This window comes from Quercus robur, chromosome 3 (assembly GCF_932294415.1).
Source record: "Quercus robur chromosome 3, dhQueRobu3.1, whole genome shotgun sequence".
Taxonomy (NCBI): domain Eukaryota; kingdom Viridiplantae; phylum Streptophyta; class Magnoliopsida; order Fagales; family Fagaceae; genus Quercus; species Quercus robur.
Window position 1 is genome coordinate 28,195,022 of NC_065536.1, and position 14,741 is coordinate 28,209,762.

Here is a 14,741-nt window from a genome sequence, read left to right on the forward strand (position 1 = left end):
AAATTGGAAAACTGTATTGTATTCGCACAGTGTGGAGCCAGAACCAAATAAAACCGAATAAAGTTTGAAGCAAGAAAATAATACAAAATATAAATACATCACTTAGTATATACAACACAATATTATTATTATTATTATTACTATTATTATTATTTAAGTTATAAACTCAATCATACTATTTCTGTATGGGAAATGCTAACGAATTCTCTTAGAGTATTGGTTAATAATTCATTTAAAGAAAGTTTTTATGAAAAAAAAAAATTAAAGTTTTGAAAATTTTTTTTTTTTCATTTCCCATAAAAATTGTGTCAAAACTTTCATAAAATAAATTGTTAACCAATATCCTAAAAACACTTCATTTTTATATATAACATAGTAATATATTATAAACAAATAAACGAACATTAATTCACCTTTGGCCACATTTTTTAAGTGTTGTACAACACATAAAAAAGCTACTTTCTTTTTTATGACAAAATTTACGTACAATACCTTAAATGCTTTTCTTAAGTTCACCTCTTAAAATTTAATAATGTGACTACTTAACTAAAAAATATATTTCCATCTTATGAGAAAAAATTCATCATAACAAAACCTTAAAAAAACAATTTAAAAAACAACACTTAAATACTATCCTTAAGTCTTACTTTTTCTTTTTAATCACGCATTTAGCCAATAGCTTTACTATATCTTCCCCCAAAACATAGCTTGCAATAAATAAGACTGACAATAGAGTAAAGCTACTGATATGAAGGCCGAATCTTTATATCTGATATGAAGATTCGATCTGATATGAAGGCCAACCAATTTGATCACCATGGCAATCGATGTCGGTTTTGTTTGTGAGATGAAGATTTAACGAAGTCAATTTGAGTCTCAGTTTTGGCTTCTCTCAACACGTCAGAGCCGATCCGACTATTGTCCCTCCCTTCCGCCCTTTTCTGGCAAGCTCTTTGTCCATATTTAATGGAGATCTTGATATCTTAAACTAGATATGGCGAAGATCTTGAGTTTTTTTGACAAAATCCAGCAAAAATCTCCTATCCTTGCTGTTTTAATTTATTGACTCGGACTGACATTTGATGGCCCCATTAGTTGGGACCCAAGCCATCCAAACCGCCAGGACGGAACCAGTATTCAATTTTAGGAGAGCCAAAGTTTTTTATTCAAGAATTCTCAATTATTAGAATATTAATACTAGAGCTTGTTAACAATATATTATTAGTAATAGTTTTTGAATTATTTGTATTTTTTTTGAAAAAATAAATCAATAGTAGAAATTTATAATTAAATTCTCTGTAACTCAATTAACACATTTTGATTTTATCAACATTAAACTGGGGTTGAATTGATTCTTTATTTTTTTATAATTTCTTTAAAAAGAAAAAAGTTTACTTATTCTTTACTCATAATTGTCTTCATAGCATCTTCGTAATGCTATATAAATAAGGAAAATGTTAGAGATACAATTTTTTTTATACAAATTTTTTTACAAATTACTAATATGGAGTATAATTATTAATAAATGAAAATGTGATGTTAGTGGAGAGTCTAGATGAGAACTAGTAAAAATTACCTAGAACAAAACCTTATAAATTTTTTTTGCCAAAAAAGAAGAAGAAGTATCTCTAGCATTATAATAATTATAGTTAAAAGAACTCTTAGAAAAAAACTTAAAAGTTCAAATTCATGACAAACATTACATTAATAAAACAACTAGAATAATGTCTAATCAAGGTCATGCATTAATATTGAGCCAAAAAAAAGAGTGAGACATTTATTGGTGAGATAGAATAATGATGTAAGATTTTTTCCTTTCAAAAGTTGCAAGTTTGAAAAACTAGTATAAAAAAAAAGAAACATACAGCTGTTAAACAATCACAGGATATATAATGGAGGGTTAGCTAAATATATAAAAAATAAAGCTTTTCACATTTAACTAATTTAGCTAAGGCATACCATTTATTGCCAATAGAATAATAACACATACATATGCTTAGGCACAGTTTAGCTAAGGCAGTGAGTAGAAAACAATTTGAATGATATTCTTGAGACACATATGATTTGTCTAAAGATTTTTCTTATTATCCAGATTTGTGAATTCTTTTCTAGATTTGTAAATTGTACAATGTTTGTCTAAAAGTTTTTCTTGATATTCTTAAGACATCTAGATAAAAACGTTGAATTTAATAAATTTTTCATTTTTGAGATTTCATGGGTCAACTTGTAAATTTTTTGAGAGAAGGGGTGAAGTATATAATCTTAGGGACAAAAGTGTGTAAATATATATATGCTAAGGGGGCATGGCCCCCCTCAGCCTCAACCTAGTTCTGTCTCTGCAAACTGCCATTCCTTCCTGGTCAATGGCAGTTTTAGTTTTGCCCCCTCCTAAAGTGATCAAGTTGAGTCTGAGTTGAGCACAAACTTGACCTGAATCAATTCATGGGCACCTAACTTGAAATGTACCATGAATTGAAAAAAAAAAAATAAATAATAATAATAATAAGAAAAAAATAGAAAAGGCGTTAGAGGGAGGGTAAATGTGTTCCACAAATCCCTTGGACACCAGTACTTGGGATGTACAGTGAGTTGAAAAGAAAAGAAAAAAAAAAAAAAAAAAAAAAAAAAGGCTGCCAATAGTGAGTTAATGCACCGGTAATAGTGACAGCCTTGAGTTAAAAGGGTTCATATTAGGTTCAATGTTTCTAGTGTATTAGACCCGGTCGGATGGTGACACATATTTAAAAATGGACACGTGTCATTATCTTAACGGATCTAGCGCCACTGGACATTGGACTCAAATCATCCCAACTTGAAAAAGGGAAATTCTATTTTATGATATTACAAAAAAAGTGTTATAACTAAAATTCTATTTCATGCTATTTGTACGACAATTAAAAAAAATTCATGAATAAAACATGGTTGGACTACCAAAAAGGTTCTCGGTCTAGGGTTAGGGTCCCCGCCGCTCCCCAAACTTAGACTGTAGTATTGCTGTTTCCTTTCTCCTTGAGAAAGACGTGGTCGTTCCCTATAGTGACTCTGTTGCTAGTAGGGCCAAGGTCTGCTTCTAGTCTACGTTGGGTGAGGATACTCTGTTTTGTCAACGAATGGAAGAGCTTACCAGTAAGTGTGATAACTTGTCTCTTTCAGCGTGGGAAGGCACGAAGGTGGTGCTGTCAAAGAAAAACCAGGCTACAGAATGTGTTCTTGCAGCGAAATTTTTTACTAAGAGGGCGCTGAACATTGAAGCAGTGGCACGAACGTTCCGTCCTCTTTGGCGTACAAAGGCAAGCTTCCATATTACTAATGTGGGAGATAACGTACTTTTGTTCACTTTTGATCAGGAGATTGACGCTGTAAAGGTGCTATTGGGGGAGCCTTGGTCTTATGATCGACACCTAGTAGTGATACAAAGATTTGAAGGTAAGAAACCTATCAAGGAAATTGAGTTTACCAGAGCAAAATTTTGGATTCAATTACATGACCTCCCATACAAGTTTATGAACATGGAGACTACTATTGAGATCGGAGAATCTATTGGTGAAGTTATTATGCCACAGGATGTTTTAGAGATGTGTGGAGGTACTTTTATGAGAGTAAGGGTCTCGGTTGATATAACTAGGCCCCTGTGTCGAGGAAGAAAGGTTAATTTTGAGGAAGATCTGGAGGGGTGGATATCGTTTCAATATGAAAGATAACCGAATATCTGTTTCTGGTGTGGGATGCTATTGCATGACGATAAGGAGTGTGAGATTTGGTTGAAAAGCAATGGTAAACTGTCTACGGAGCAGCAACAATATGGGCATTGGATTAAAGCTTCAATTTTTAGCCTGGCCAAGAGGCAGGTTCTTGAGGTAAAGGGATATGAGTCCGTAGCAAGCAGTGTCTCTGCTGAGCAGCATACTCGGGGTGATAGGCAACAACGCCCCTTACTGCAGCTGATTCAGGGAGCAGAGAGGAGTAATTCAGGACCGGGGAAGTTCACATCGGCGGCGAAGAAGCTTGGGGGTGGCATTGGATTGGGTAAGCAGATTAGTGAGCCGTCCGAGATATCTGGCACTTCCAGTAATCACGGAAAACATGCAGGTTTTGAAGCGATAATTGAGGAAATTGATAAAGAACTGGTTGATAATACTCAAACTTCAAATACTCTGGTTGCTGAAGTTATCCGTGAAATTAAAGAAAGGGAGGCAGAGAAGTTAACGCCGGTTTTGTTGCATGATACAGAGGAAAGGGTAGGGGAGTTGGAGGCAAGTAGGTCCGATTTGGTCTCTCCTAGCATGCAAGCCGAGTTGGGCAATGTGGGTTTTTCAGTGGGCTGGACTGAGGTGACGGAGAAGAAGAAATCTATGAAAACTGGACAGAATAAAAGACAACCAAGGGGTCTAATGATGCTGGCAGAAATGATGGAATTGATCCCATACATGAACACAAAAAGGGTACGTGGACTAGACTTCCTGGTAGGCCCAACAATGAGCAGATGGTGATGGACAATACAGAGGACTTAGGCCTAAAAAGTAAAGCGGAGGGAAGAGGTTGTTCTGAGGTGGGATTTGCTGAAATTGAAAAAAAGCAAAAAGTTGATAATGAGACTAAAAAACTTAGCATGTTATTTGCTACACATTTAGGATCGGCGAAGGTTGCTGGGCAACCCCGCCGGGTCCAATGAGTCTCTTAAGCTGGAACTGTCGAGGGCTTGGGAACCCTCAGACAGTTAATACCTTGAAAAAGGTCATTAGGTTAGAAGATCCCAACTTGGTTTTCTTAATGGAAACTAAGTCCGATAAGGAGTGGGTTAAAATTGTACGTAACCAGTGTGGTTTTAAGAACAGTCATGTTGTTCCAAGTGATGGGTTAAAAGGAAGGTTGGCTGTATTTTGGAAGTCTGACATTAAAGTGGATGTTCTGAACTCCTCTCTCTCTTTTATTGATGCTCTGATTAAGGGGGGTGATAGGATTGGGTGTTGGCATTTGACAGGTTTCTATGGTCATCCTGAGACTTCACAAAGGGTTGAATCATGGCGTTTGCTTAACTCCTTAAGGATGTTTCACAGTTGCTGTGGCTAGTGATTGGGGACTTCAATGAAGTTAGGTGTCAAGCTGAGAAGGAGGGGGGTATATTTAGACCTGTTCAACAAATGGCCCGGTTTAATGCTTCTATTAATTATTGTGGCCTGAAGGAAGTTGGGTTTGAGGGACCGAAATTCACATGGCTTTATCAGAGGAGGGATGGCACTCAAATTAGGGAGCGTTTGGATAGGGCTCTTGCTTCTTCGAACTGGCATTTGTTATTTCCTACTGCTAAGCTTCATCATAAATCCTCTTCTGTTTCAGATCATAATCCTTTGCTGTTGCAACTGTTCTCAAAGAAGAGATGTCAGAAGTTCAAGAAACCTTTCAGGTTCGAATCAATGTGGTTGAAAGATGAGAGATGTAAGGATATTGTGACAGAGGCATGGGGGGAAGGGCTGTGCTTGGCATCGGATTTTCCTATTCTATCTTGCATGGAGTCTTGTTGAAATAAATTGGAGGTATGGAATATGACTGTGTACGGGAATGTGGGGAAAAAGATTGCTTCTTTGCAAAAAAGATTGGAGTGGTTGGAGTTGCAAGCTACTTCACCAGATGTTATCAGAGATCTTAGAGAAACTAGAGTGGAGCTGAATTGCTGGCTTGATAAAGAAGCTGCCATGTGGAAACAAAGGGCAAGGTTGAATTGGTTCCAGGAAGGAGACAGAAACACCCGTTTCTTCCATGCTAGGGCTTCGACCAGGTTTCAAAAGAATTTAATTGAGGGGATTTTTTATGCAAATGAAGTGCGGCAGGTTGATCAAGAGGAGATTGAGAAGGTTTTCATTAAGTATTATTTGGACCTGTTTACATCTTCTGAACCCTCAGAGTTTGCCGAAATTGTGGAGGCCGTGCAACCAAAGATGACCCAATCCATGAATGCTATGCTAAGAAGGGAATTCCAAGCAAGTGAAGTGCACAAACCTCTGAAACAGATGTATCCTTTAAAAGCTCCTAGCCCTGATGGTATGCCTCCTCTTTTCTTTCAAAAATTTTGGTCTACGGTAGGTGGTTTAGTGACTAAGACAGTTTTGGATTTCTTAAATTTGGGTATTACCCCACCTAAATTTAATGAAACCCATATTGTTTTGATCCCTAAAACTAAATCACCTAATAGGGTGACTGAATTTAGACCAATAAGTTTATGTAATGTAATTTATAAACTAGCATCTAAAACTTTAGCCAACAGACTTAAAAAAATTCTCCCTGCTATTATCAGTGATACTCAGAGTGCTTTTGTGAATGGTAGATTAATTACTGATAATGTTTTAGTGGCTTTTGAGACGATGCATCATATAAATTTGAAGAAAACAGGGACTACAGGTGAGATGGCTCTCAAGCTTGATATGAGCAAGGCTTACGACAGGGTGGAGTGGGCATGCTTAGACAAAATTATGGAGAAATTGGGGTTTCACTCAAGATGGAGAAGATTAATGATGCAATGCATTTCTTCAATCACTTATGCTGTCCGTATTAATGGTAAACCTAGCGGTCACATCATCCCCACTAGAGGGCTTCGTCAAGGTGACCCGCTATCTCCTTACTTATTTCTGCTATGTGCTGAAGGTCTTTCTGCACTAATCAAAAAAGCCACAGCTGATGGTTTGTTGGAAGGCATATCTGTGAGTAGGGGAGGTCCTTGCTTGTCTCATCTATTTTTTGTAGATGACAGTTTAATTTTTTTACAAAGCCACTATTGAGGAGTGTGACGTCATACAAAGGATATTGAGCACGTATGAGGAAGCATCTGGCCAACAGCTGAACCGATCCAAAACTTCTCTGTTTTTTAGCCCTAACACAGCTAAGGAGATCCAGGATGAGATAAGAATTCAGTTTGGTGCTCAAGTGATCCGTCAACATGAGAAGTACTTGGGTCTTCCATCTTTGGTGGGAAGGAATAAGAAGAATATTTTCAAGGAAGTGAAAGCAAAATTGGCTAAGAAATTGGCCGGTTGGAAGGAAAAATTGTTGTCTAAAGCCGGTAAAGAAGTCCTGATTAAAGCTGTAGCCCAAGCTATTCCAACGTACACTATGAGTTGCTTTAAAATTCTTGACTCTCTTTGTGATGAGATGACAAGCCTGATCAGGAATTTCTGGTGGGGGCAGTGCAAGAAGGAACGGAAAATGGCATGGATTAGTTGGGAGAAACTTTGTGCTCCTAAGGCCTGTGGAGGTATGGGTTTCAAGCAATTAAAACAATTTAATCTGGCTATGCTAGCAAAACAAGGTTGGAGGCTCCAGACCGAGACTGATTCTCTAGTGTATAGAGTTTTTAAGTCCAAATATTTTCCTAATTGTGAGTTTGTTGATGCTAGTCTAGGTAGAAATCCTTCCTTTGCATGGAGGAGTATAATGGCTGCCCAAGATATACTTCAAAAAGGCAAACGGTGGCAAGTTGGTAATGGTCATAGCATAATGATTTGGAAGGATAAATGGTTGCCCTCTCCCTCTACTTATGAAGTTGTCTCCCCGGTAAACTACATACCCGAGGATTCTAGAGTTGCAGAATTGATTGATGAAGAGAAGGGTGCTTGGAAAACAGATTTGGTGAGTAACATTTTCTTTCCTCATGAAGCGGATTTGATCTGTGGTATTGCTTTGTGTGCCAATCTACAAGAAGATAAGCAGGTGTGGGTGCTGACAAACAATGGTCCTTTTAGCATCCGTAGTGCTTATAAACTTGCTATGGAGATGAGATCAGATGCACAGGTGGAATCCGGGTCTGATGGAAGTCATTTGAGGAGGTTCTGGCGGTCTATTTGGAGCTGCAATATCCCACACAAGATCTGTCATTTTGCGTGGAGAGCCTGCAAAGATGTGTTGCCCATCAAAGAGAACCTAGTCAAACGGAAAGTACTCTCGGACAGCTGTTGTGATGAGTGTAAATTGGCTGAAGAAACATCAGGCCACCTCTTTTGGAGTTGTCAAAGAGCCCGTGAAATTTGGTGTTTGTCTGCTCTGTTTCAAGAATCTCGGATCTAGCATTTTGGTTCGTTCATGGACATGTTATGGTACGTGGTTATGGTGGCCCAGTAGGAGCACAGTGAAGTGGAGATGTTGATCGTGGTGGCTTGGGCGCTCTGGTCAAATAGGAATGAGTGCAGGAATGGAGGGGCGAAGAAATCATGTCAGGCATTGCTGCAAGGGGCGGTGGAGTATTTAGATGCTTACCAAGCATGTGTGACGGAGTTTGGAAGCTCGAAGCAACCACCAGCTGAACCTGTGAAATGGAAGCCTCCCTCTCTGAACCGATACAAAATGAATGTGGACGGTGCTGTGTTCATGGAGCAACGCATGGCAGGTGTGGGGATCTTCATTAGGGACGCTGAGAGTCAACTGATCGGGGCATGTAGCAGGAAGTTTGAAGTTCCTTTGGGTGCCATTGAAGCTGAAGCTAAGGCCGTGCAGTTGGGTCTTATGTTTGCAAGGGATTTGTCCATTCAAGATTTCACTCTTGAAAGTGACTCGTTGACGTTGATTAATGCACTTCAGGACCTGTCTCCTCCTCCATCATCAGTAGCAGCGCTGGTCTTCAGTTCAGTTGCCATGCCCCATTCTTTCAGACGTGTAGATCTTTCACATGTTGGTCGTAATGGCAATAGGCTAGCCCATTTACTTGCAAAACATGCTTTAGGCATTGCAGACTTGTCTGTTTGGGTTGAAGAGATTCCTTGTTTTCTTGAACAAGCTCTCAACCAGGATGTAGTTGTTATCTCTGTTGATTAATAAAGTTTTTGAAGTATTTCCCATCAAAAAAAAAAAAAAACATGGTTGGACTAGGAGTTAGACCGTGGAGTCCTAATTTATGTAAATAGGGTAAATAGTTGAATAACGCATTAATTGGAGCTTAACTAGCAAATTATAAAATCTTGATGGATTATTTAAGCTCCAGGGCTCCTTCATTTAAACGTGTATATATCCCAAAGAGATTAGAGAAAGAGGCACAGGTTTGGGGGACTCTGAACCTGATACCCAATCAGGTAATTCCCCTCTCACTATCAGTAATGTAAGAGTTTTTGTTTTAATATAGGAGTTTTACTAATGTATGCCAAATAAACTAGTTTAATAAACTTTTTAAGGAAAAAAAAAAGTTATTAACTTTTTTGATAATTTTTTCAATTTTTCATAAAAAGTTTCTAAAAATAAAATGATTAATGTGTGCCCTTAATGGGGCTCTTAATAAAGAGCCTTAATTACTATTTGTGGCGTTCCGGTACTTTCCATGGTTTTTGGGTGATAGCCTTTAATAAGAATATAGAGTTGTATACTATGGGCATAGCATAGTTTTGGAAAAAAACCTGTTCCGCGTACATTTATACACATGCGAAAAAAAAAAACTAAAATCATGACTTCAAATAAGAAGTTCAATTGTTTTTTTGCGCATCTAAATGTGTGTAATAAACCTTATTTTTATTCCTAGTAGTTGGAGAATTTGTTATGAATCTAGGTTATATTGGGACATAGTCTTTTTCTTTTTTTTTTTTTTTTTTTTTTTTTTTTTTTTTTTTAAATAGCAGTTGGTGTACGGACTCACAAGCATTGAGGACTACAAGGAGACAGTATCTCATCATGTGCCGGGCGCGAGAGACTTATGTCTCACTGGCATGTGAATGGGGCCCACATGCCAATGAGACATAAGTCTCATGCGCTTGATGCATAAACATACATGTGGGCTTACATGTCAGTGAAGCATAGGCCTCATGTGTGCACATACAAGACTTTTGCAATTGCGAGTCTGTACGCTTTTATGGCTTCTAAACCCAGTCCAATAACAAGGTTTTATGACTTAATCGTTTTATATATGGTTGAAAGAGAAAACATCAAGTGGTGGCAGAGATATTTAGTTTGGTTGTAGGAATTAGTTTAAACATGAGTAGTATATTCATGGCTCCATGTTATAGAGTTTAGCTGGTTTTGGTTTGTAACTTGTTATTGTGGATGAATGCTAGTAAGCCATGTATAATTGGTGTATTCAGTGGTGTATGTGACATCACTGACATCCGTATGAATAAACTGTTGAGAAAGGTAGTATTGTGGGGCTAAATTTAGTGAATACAAATTAAATTATAATTTTTCAAATGCTTTTTTCTTGTAAAATAGTTGAAAAAAAATGATTATGGGAAGTAGGATTCTAATCATGAAGTTTCATGGTTATAAGTAAACCCTTCTTTTTTCCGAGCTTACTAAAGATTAAAGTTTTTAGTTTTTAATTGTTGGGTATATTAACAAGGGAGGCAAGTAATTATGCATGATATGCACAAATTTTGTTTATTAGATTCTTAGAAGCCAATGTTTTAAAGTTAACGCTTTTTAAATTTTATCAAATAAATTTTTACTATTGAATACGAAAATTTGTATTTTGGTAGCACTTTGAACTTCTACTTTTTAAAGTAAAAATGGTTTCTAAACTGAACTACTTTTAGAAAATAATAGAGTTTTAAATGAAATTTTTCCAAAATGTTTTTGTTCTTTAACTGCTTCAAATTAAGTGATTTTAAATTCGTATTCCTTTTTCCTAACAGTATTTGAAATGCTTCTTTTACTAAATCGAGTTTTCATACTTACTCAAGAATTATAAATATTTTTATAAACTCTCCAATTTTTAAAGGTTCCCTAAGAGAGTTAAGCACCTTTGTTTTATGTTCTATTTGATACTACGATCTTCCATATGTTATCATGTTTTGGAATGATTTTTATTAGAATCATATTTTTATGTAATTGGCATATTATATGACAAAAGCATTTTAGTTGTAATTGGGTAGTTCTAAGTGGTTTCAAAAACATCATGAAGTACTTTAAAGAAGTATAACAGGTGATATTATTGATATAAGAATGAGTTTCACACACATATACATAAATTAAGTCAGAATAAGATTTTATCTTAAATAAATAAATAAACTGTAAGTTTTGAAACATTTTGAGTTCTAAGAATTTAAAGAATAAAACTTATGCATGCCATACAAAATTACTTACAGTTCACAAATCCTCCACAAGGAAACGCTTGAACACTCTTGAACATAGCTTATCTTTGGAATTAAGATTCCCCCATACAAAGTTTAGGGCGTCCAACTTCAACTCCTAGAAGTCTACACTACCCTAAAACTATCAAAACCGCGAGCATAAACAAAACTTGAACTTAACACTCCTACCTTGAGACCATAAAATTCTGTAATCTGTCCAGTCACTAAAATTGCATCTTTTAATATATGTAAACACTTTAGAAGCCTTTTTTTTTTTTTTTTTTAAATTTTATTTTTATTTTTATTTTTATTTTTTATGGTTCTTTAGAAGCCTTTAATTTAACCTAAACACATCTTTGCTCAGTCTCAACACCCACCTAAAATAGATAGCCAAGTGAAAGTGCCAATCTAGTCCCTAAACAGAAAGCAAGTACTAATCCATCTAGGAACAAATCCCTAATGGCCCCAAAAATCGTTCATAATATAATATAACATTATGATAACCTAAACAACTTCTATTAGGATTAGAGTTTCTTGCTTTGATTGATTTTTTGATCCTCTTGTAGTACTCAAGAATGAGTCTTGCAGCCTTTAGAAACCTTCTTTTCAGTGATTTTGATGGTGAACAAAGGTATCAACCGCATTATATATTCTCCATGAAAATGATAAGCATGAATATCAATAAACGGTAATTTCTAGACCTGTAAACGACAAACCCATGGGTTAGTGAAATCATTGCATAAATTAGAGTTCAGTGCCGTTTAGTCCCTTGATAGACATATAAATCAATGCATAAATGATATGCCCTATAAAATCGAAAGCATGTTTAGTTGGTTTGGTTGTGTATGGAAATTTAGTTCTATTTTTAGGTCCAATTTTCTGGAATTAAAAAATTGGGTAAGTTCAATTATGGTATTCTTAAAGTCTAACCAATAATCTGACCAAGTTGCACTCCTAAAATGGTAATGCATTATTGGTTGGTACTCCGTCTGCAGATATAATTTGCTGCACAATTAGTACAAGTCAGGAAGGATTCAGGAATGTTAAATGAAAAATATGATTAAAGCGCCTTAAATTTTCAAGTTGTACCACCCTCATTAAAGCGCCAATATATGGATTAAATTTACACCGTGTGTATTTTTCAATTAAGTAAGTGTCTTAGCCCTCTCTCAAAAAAAAAAAAAAAAAAAAAAAAAAGTGTCTTAGTCCGTACTTCAAATCCACCATCTCAAATTCATGGAATTAAAAATAATTTATTTCTCGTATTATTAGATGATTTTGAAGCACTCATGAGGTAATACATCTTCTAATTTTCTCTCTATTTTTTAGATGAAATCTAATTCATATAAATTATCATTATCTAAATTATTAATTTGTAAATTATGAATTGAAATTTATTTATTGTTTTATGCTCTTAATAACAATACATTCAAAGAAAATCATTTAAAAAAATTAACATGAAATTTGTTTTAAGTACTAAAATGCATAGTTTTAATTAAAATTAACCTTTTAAATTTTAGGGTTTTGATTTGAAACTAACCACAAACTATAGAGATCATCAGAAGACTATACATTTTGTACAAAATATATATTTTTGAGTTATATAAAGAATATATTTATATATATATATATGTAGAGAGAGAGAGAGAGAGAGAGGTTATTCTATGGATTTAAAATATTTGTAGCTCCATCATATTTTCAAGTTGAGATAATATTTAAAATTACATATGTGGGTGTGTACTGCCTCTATAGTTGTTTGGGTAGTATAATTTTACTAAAGATAGAAAGGCATAAGCGAGACTTCGAAAACACAATTTGTTGGACTATTTTTTGCAAAGCTATATATTTTTTAGTTATATAAAGAATATATGTTTATATATATAGAGGTTATTCTATGGATTTAAAATATTTGTAGCTCCATCACATTTTAAAGTTGAGATAATATTTAAAATTATATATGTGGGTGTGTAATGCCACTATAGTTGTGTGGGTAGTACTGTATAATTTTTCTAAAGATAGAAAGGCATAAGCCGGACTTCAAAAACACAATTTGTTGGTCGACTATTTCTGCAAATTAAGTTACTGACATTGAGGGGCCGGTACTCTAAATCATGATCGTGGAAAAGAAATGTCGACATAAGGAATAACATAAATGAATTTAAATGGGTAGGAGTAGGATCCTCTATTCTGTGACTGTCAAGTGTCAACAACTAAAATTAATGTAGTCTAGTCACTTTCTTTTGATTTCAGCTAAATCTTCTGCTGTTCATTAAAAAAATCATCTGCTGCATGCAGCCTGGAGGACAAGCTCAACTCGTACATGCAAGAAAGTGAGTATTCAAGTGCAGGGTAACTATCAAAATCAAACCTATTAACTAGTCTCACATTATCAAGAAGGATGAGTGTTAACAGTACTACACACAATGGAATTTAATAAATCACCATTCTTTTTTTGGTACTTGACTCTCTCAGATTGAAGCAACAATGGCACAAATTTTGGATAGTTGATTTAGGTCGTCCAAAGCTAGCATCCATGAATACCAATAATTTCATACTGGCATCTATTCTCTAGCTTGTATATTTTAGTACAATGCGCAAACTTATACCTGATGATGCTCCACTCTTGAGAGATGCGACAAAATTCTTCACAACCAAATAGCCTTATAAACAGAGTGTACACATTGTGAGAGAGAGAGAGAGAGAGAGAGCACTTTCCTGTTCTTAATGGTTAATGTTTTATCTTTTGGATAATCTAATGGTTAATGTTTTATCATCCAAAGGAATGGGACCGGTTGTATATATTAAAATCATCCCATTGTTGAATGAAGTGACACCCAAAGCATTACTTCAGTGTACGTTTCGGAGTAACGCTTGGGCCTGCACTTTGGCCATCATCAACTCCGTTTAATTACATCTCTGACTCGCACACAATGAATATGATCTTACTTTTCATCTCTCAATGCGTTTTCTATTGTGTTCAAACTAGTAAGTAATTTGTGTGACACACCAAAATACACGTACAATAAGTATTATATATGAACACTACAAAAACGCTTATATCAAGCCCAACATAGCAATATCCCTAAAAGAAAACGACACAAACATGTCCTCGTTGAGAGATTGGATCAGGTAGGAAACGGATCGTCCTAAATAAATTGCGAGTGGGTTGGGTCAATCAACTATATTAAAAAATTTAATTCCTAAGCACAATAATTAATAAACAAATAATCTTTAAAATATCAATTAAATAATCATATATCACATAAATTATAATTTACCATAAAATTAGAGAACAATTGAGAGATATTACCTCAACGATGCTTCAAAGTAGTCTCATAACATTAGAAGCAAATTACCGCCGATTCATACTTGTTTTTAAATGGCAGAGTTGAGGCGTAAATTAAGTCACTGTCTTGAGACGATACACACGCTTATGGGGTTTTCGATACAGTAGACTAAACATTGTGCATGCCGCCACCGAGATACAACAATCCAGCAATCTTTGCAAATTATCCTTACAAGCCTACACTACTTATAGGATAGAAGCTCTCAATACTACTTTCTTTACCCAAAAATATAGTGTGTAGAATTAATTGTATTTTGTATAAATTAAATTAACAAAATAGTTGAGGGATAGTAAATATAAGAAGGCTCTTAGAACATGGAGCCTTGAGTAATAATATGGATGTATATATTATCTGATTCACC

The 14,741-nt window shown here is 35.3% G+C and overlaps 1 protein-coding gene across 1 annotated transcript; it reads left to right on the forward strand.

The window, feature by feature from the left end:
• Positions 1-5,543: 5,543 nt before the first annotated feature.
• On the forward strand, positions 5,544-8,055 carry LOC126719478 (uncharacterized). The gene is made up of 3 exons (XM_050422026.1): positions 5,544-6,039; positions 6,346-6,675; positions 6,764-8,055. Exons 1-3 carry the CDS (start codon positions 5,544-5,546, stop codon positions 8,053-8,055), a joined length of 2,118 nt encoding a protein of 705 aa, XP_050277983.1.
• The last annotated feature ends 6,686 nt before the right edge of the window (positions 8,056-14,741 follow it).

What these genes read in the sequence shown, in the direction of transcription:
- LOC126719478 (XM_050422026.1), top strand. Translation starts at nt 5,544, where the DNA reads ATGACTGTGTACGGGAATGTGGGGAAAAAGATTGCTTCTTTGCAAAAA. An exon ending in AAAAGCTCCTAGCCCTGATG is followed by an intron (nt 6,040 to 6,345) that starts GTATGCCTCCTC and finishes ATAATGTTTTAG; the next exon opens with TGGCTTTTGAGACGATGCAT. An exon ending in CAAAAAAGCCACAGCTGATG is followed by an intron (nt 6,676 to 6,763) that starts GTTTGTTGGAAG and finishes TTTTTTACAAAG; the next exon opens with CCACTATTGAGGAGTGTGAC.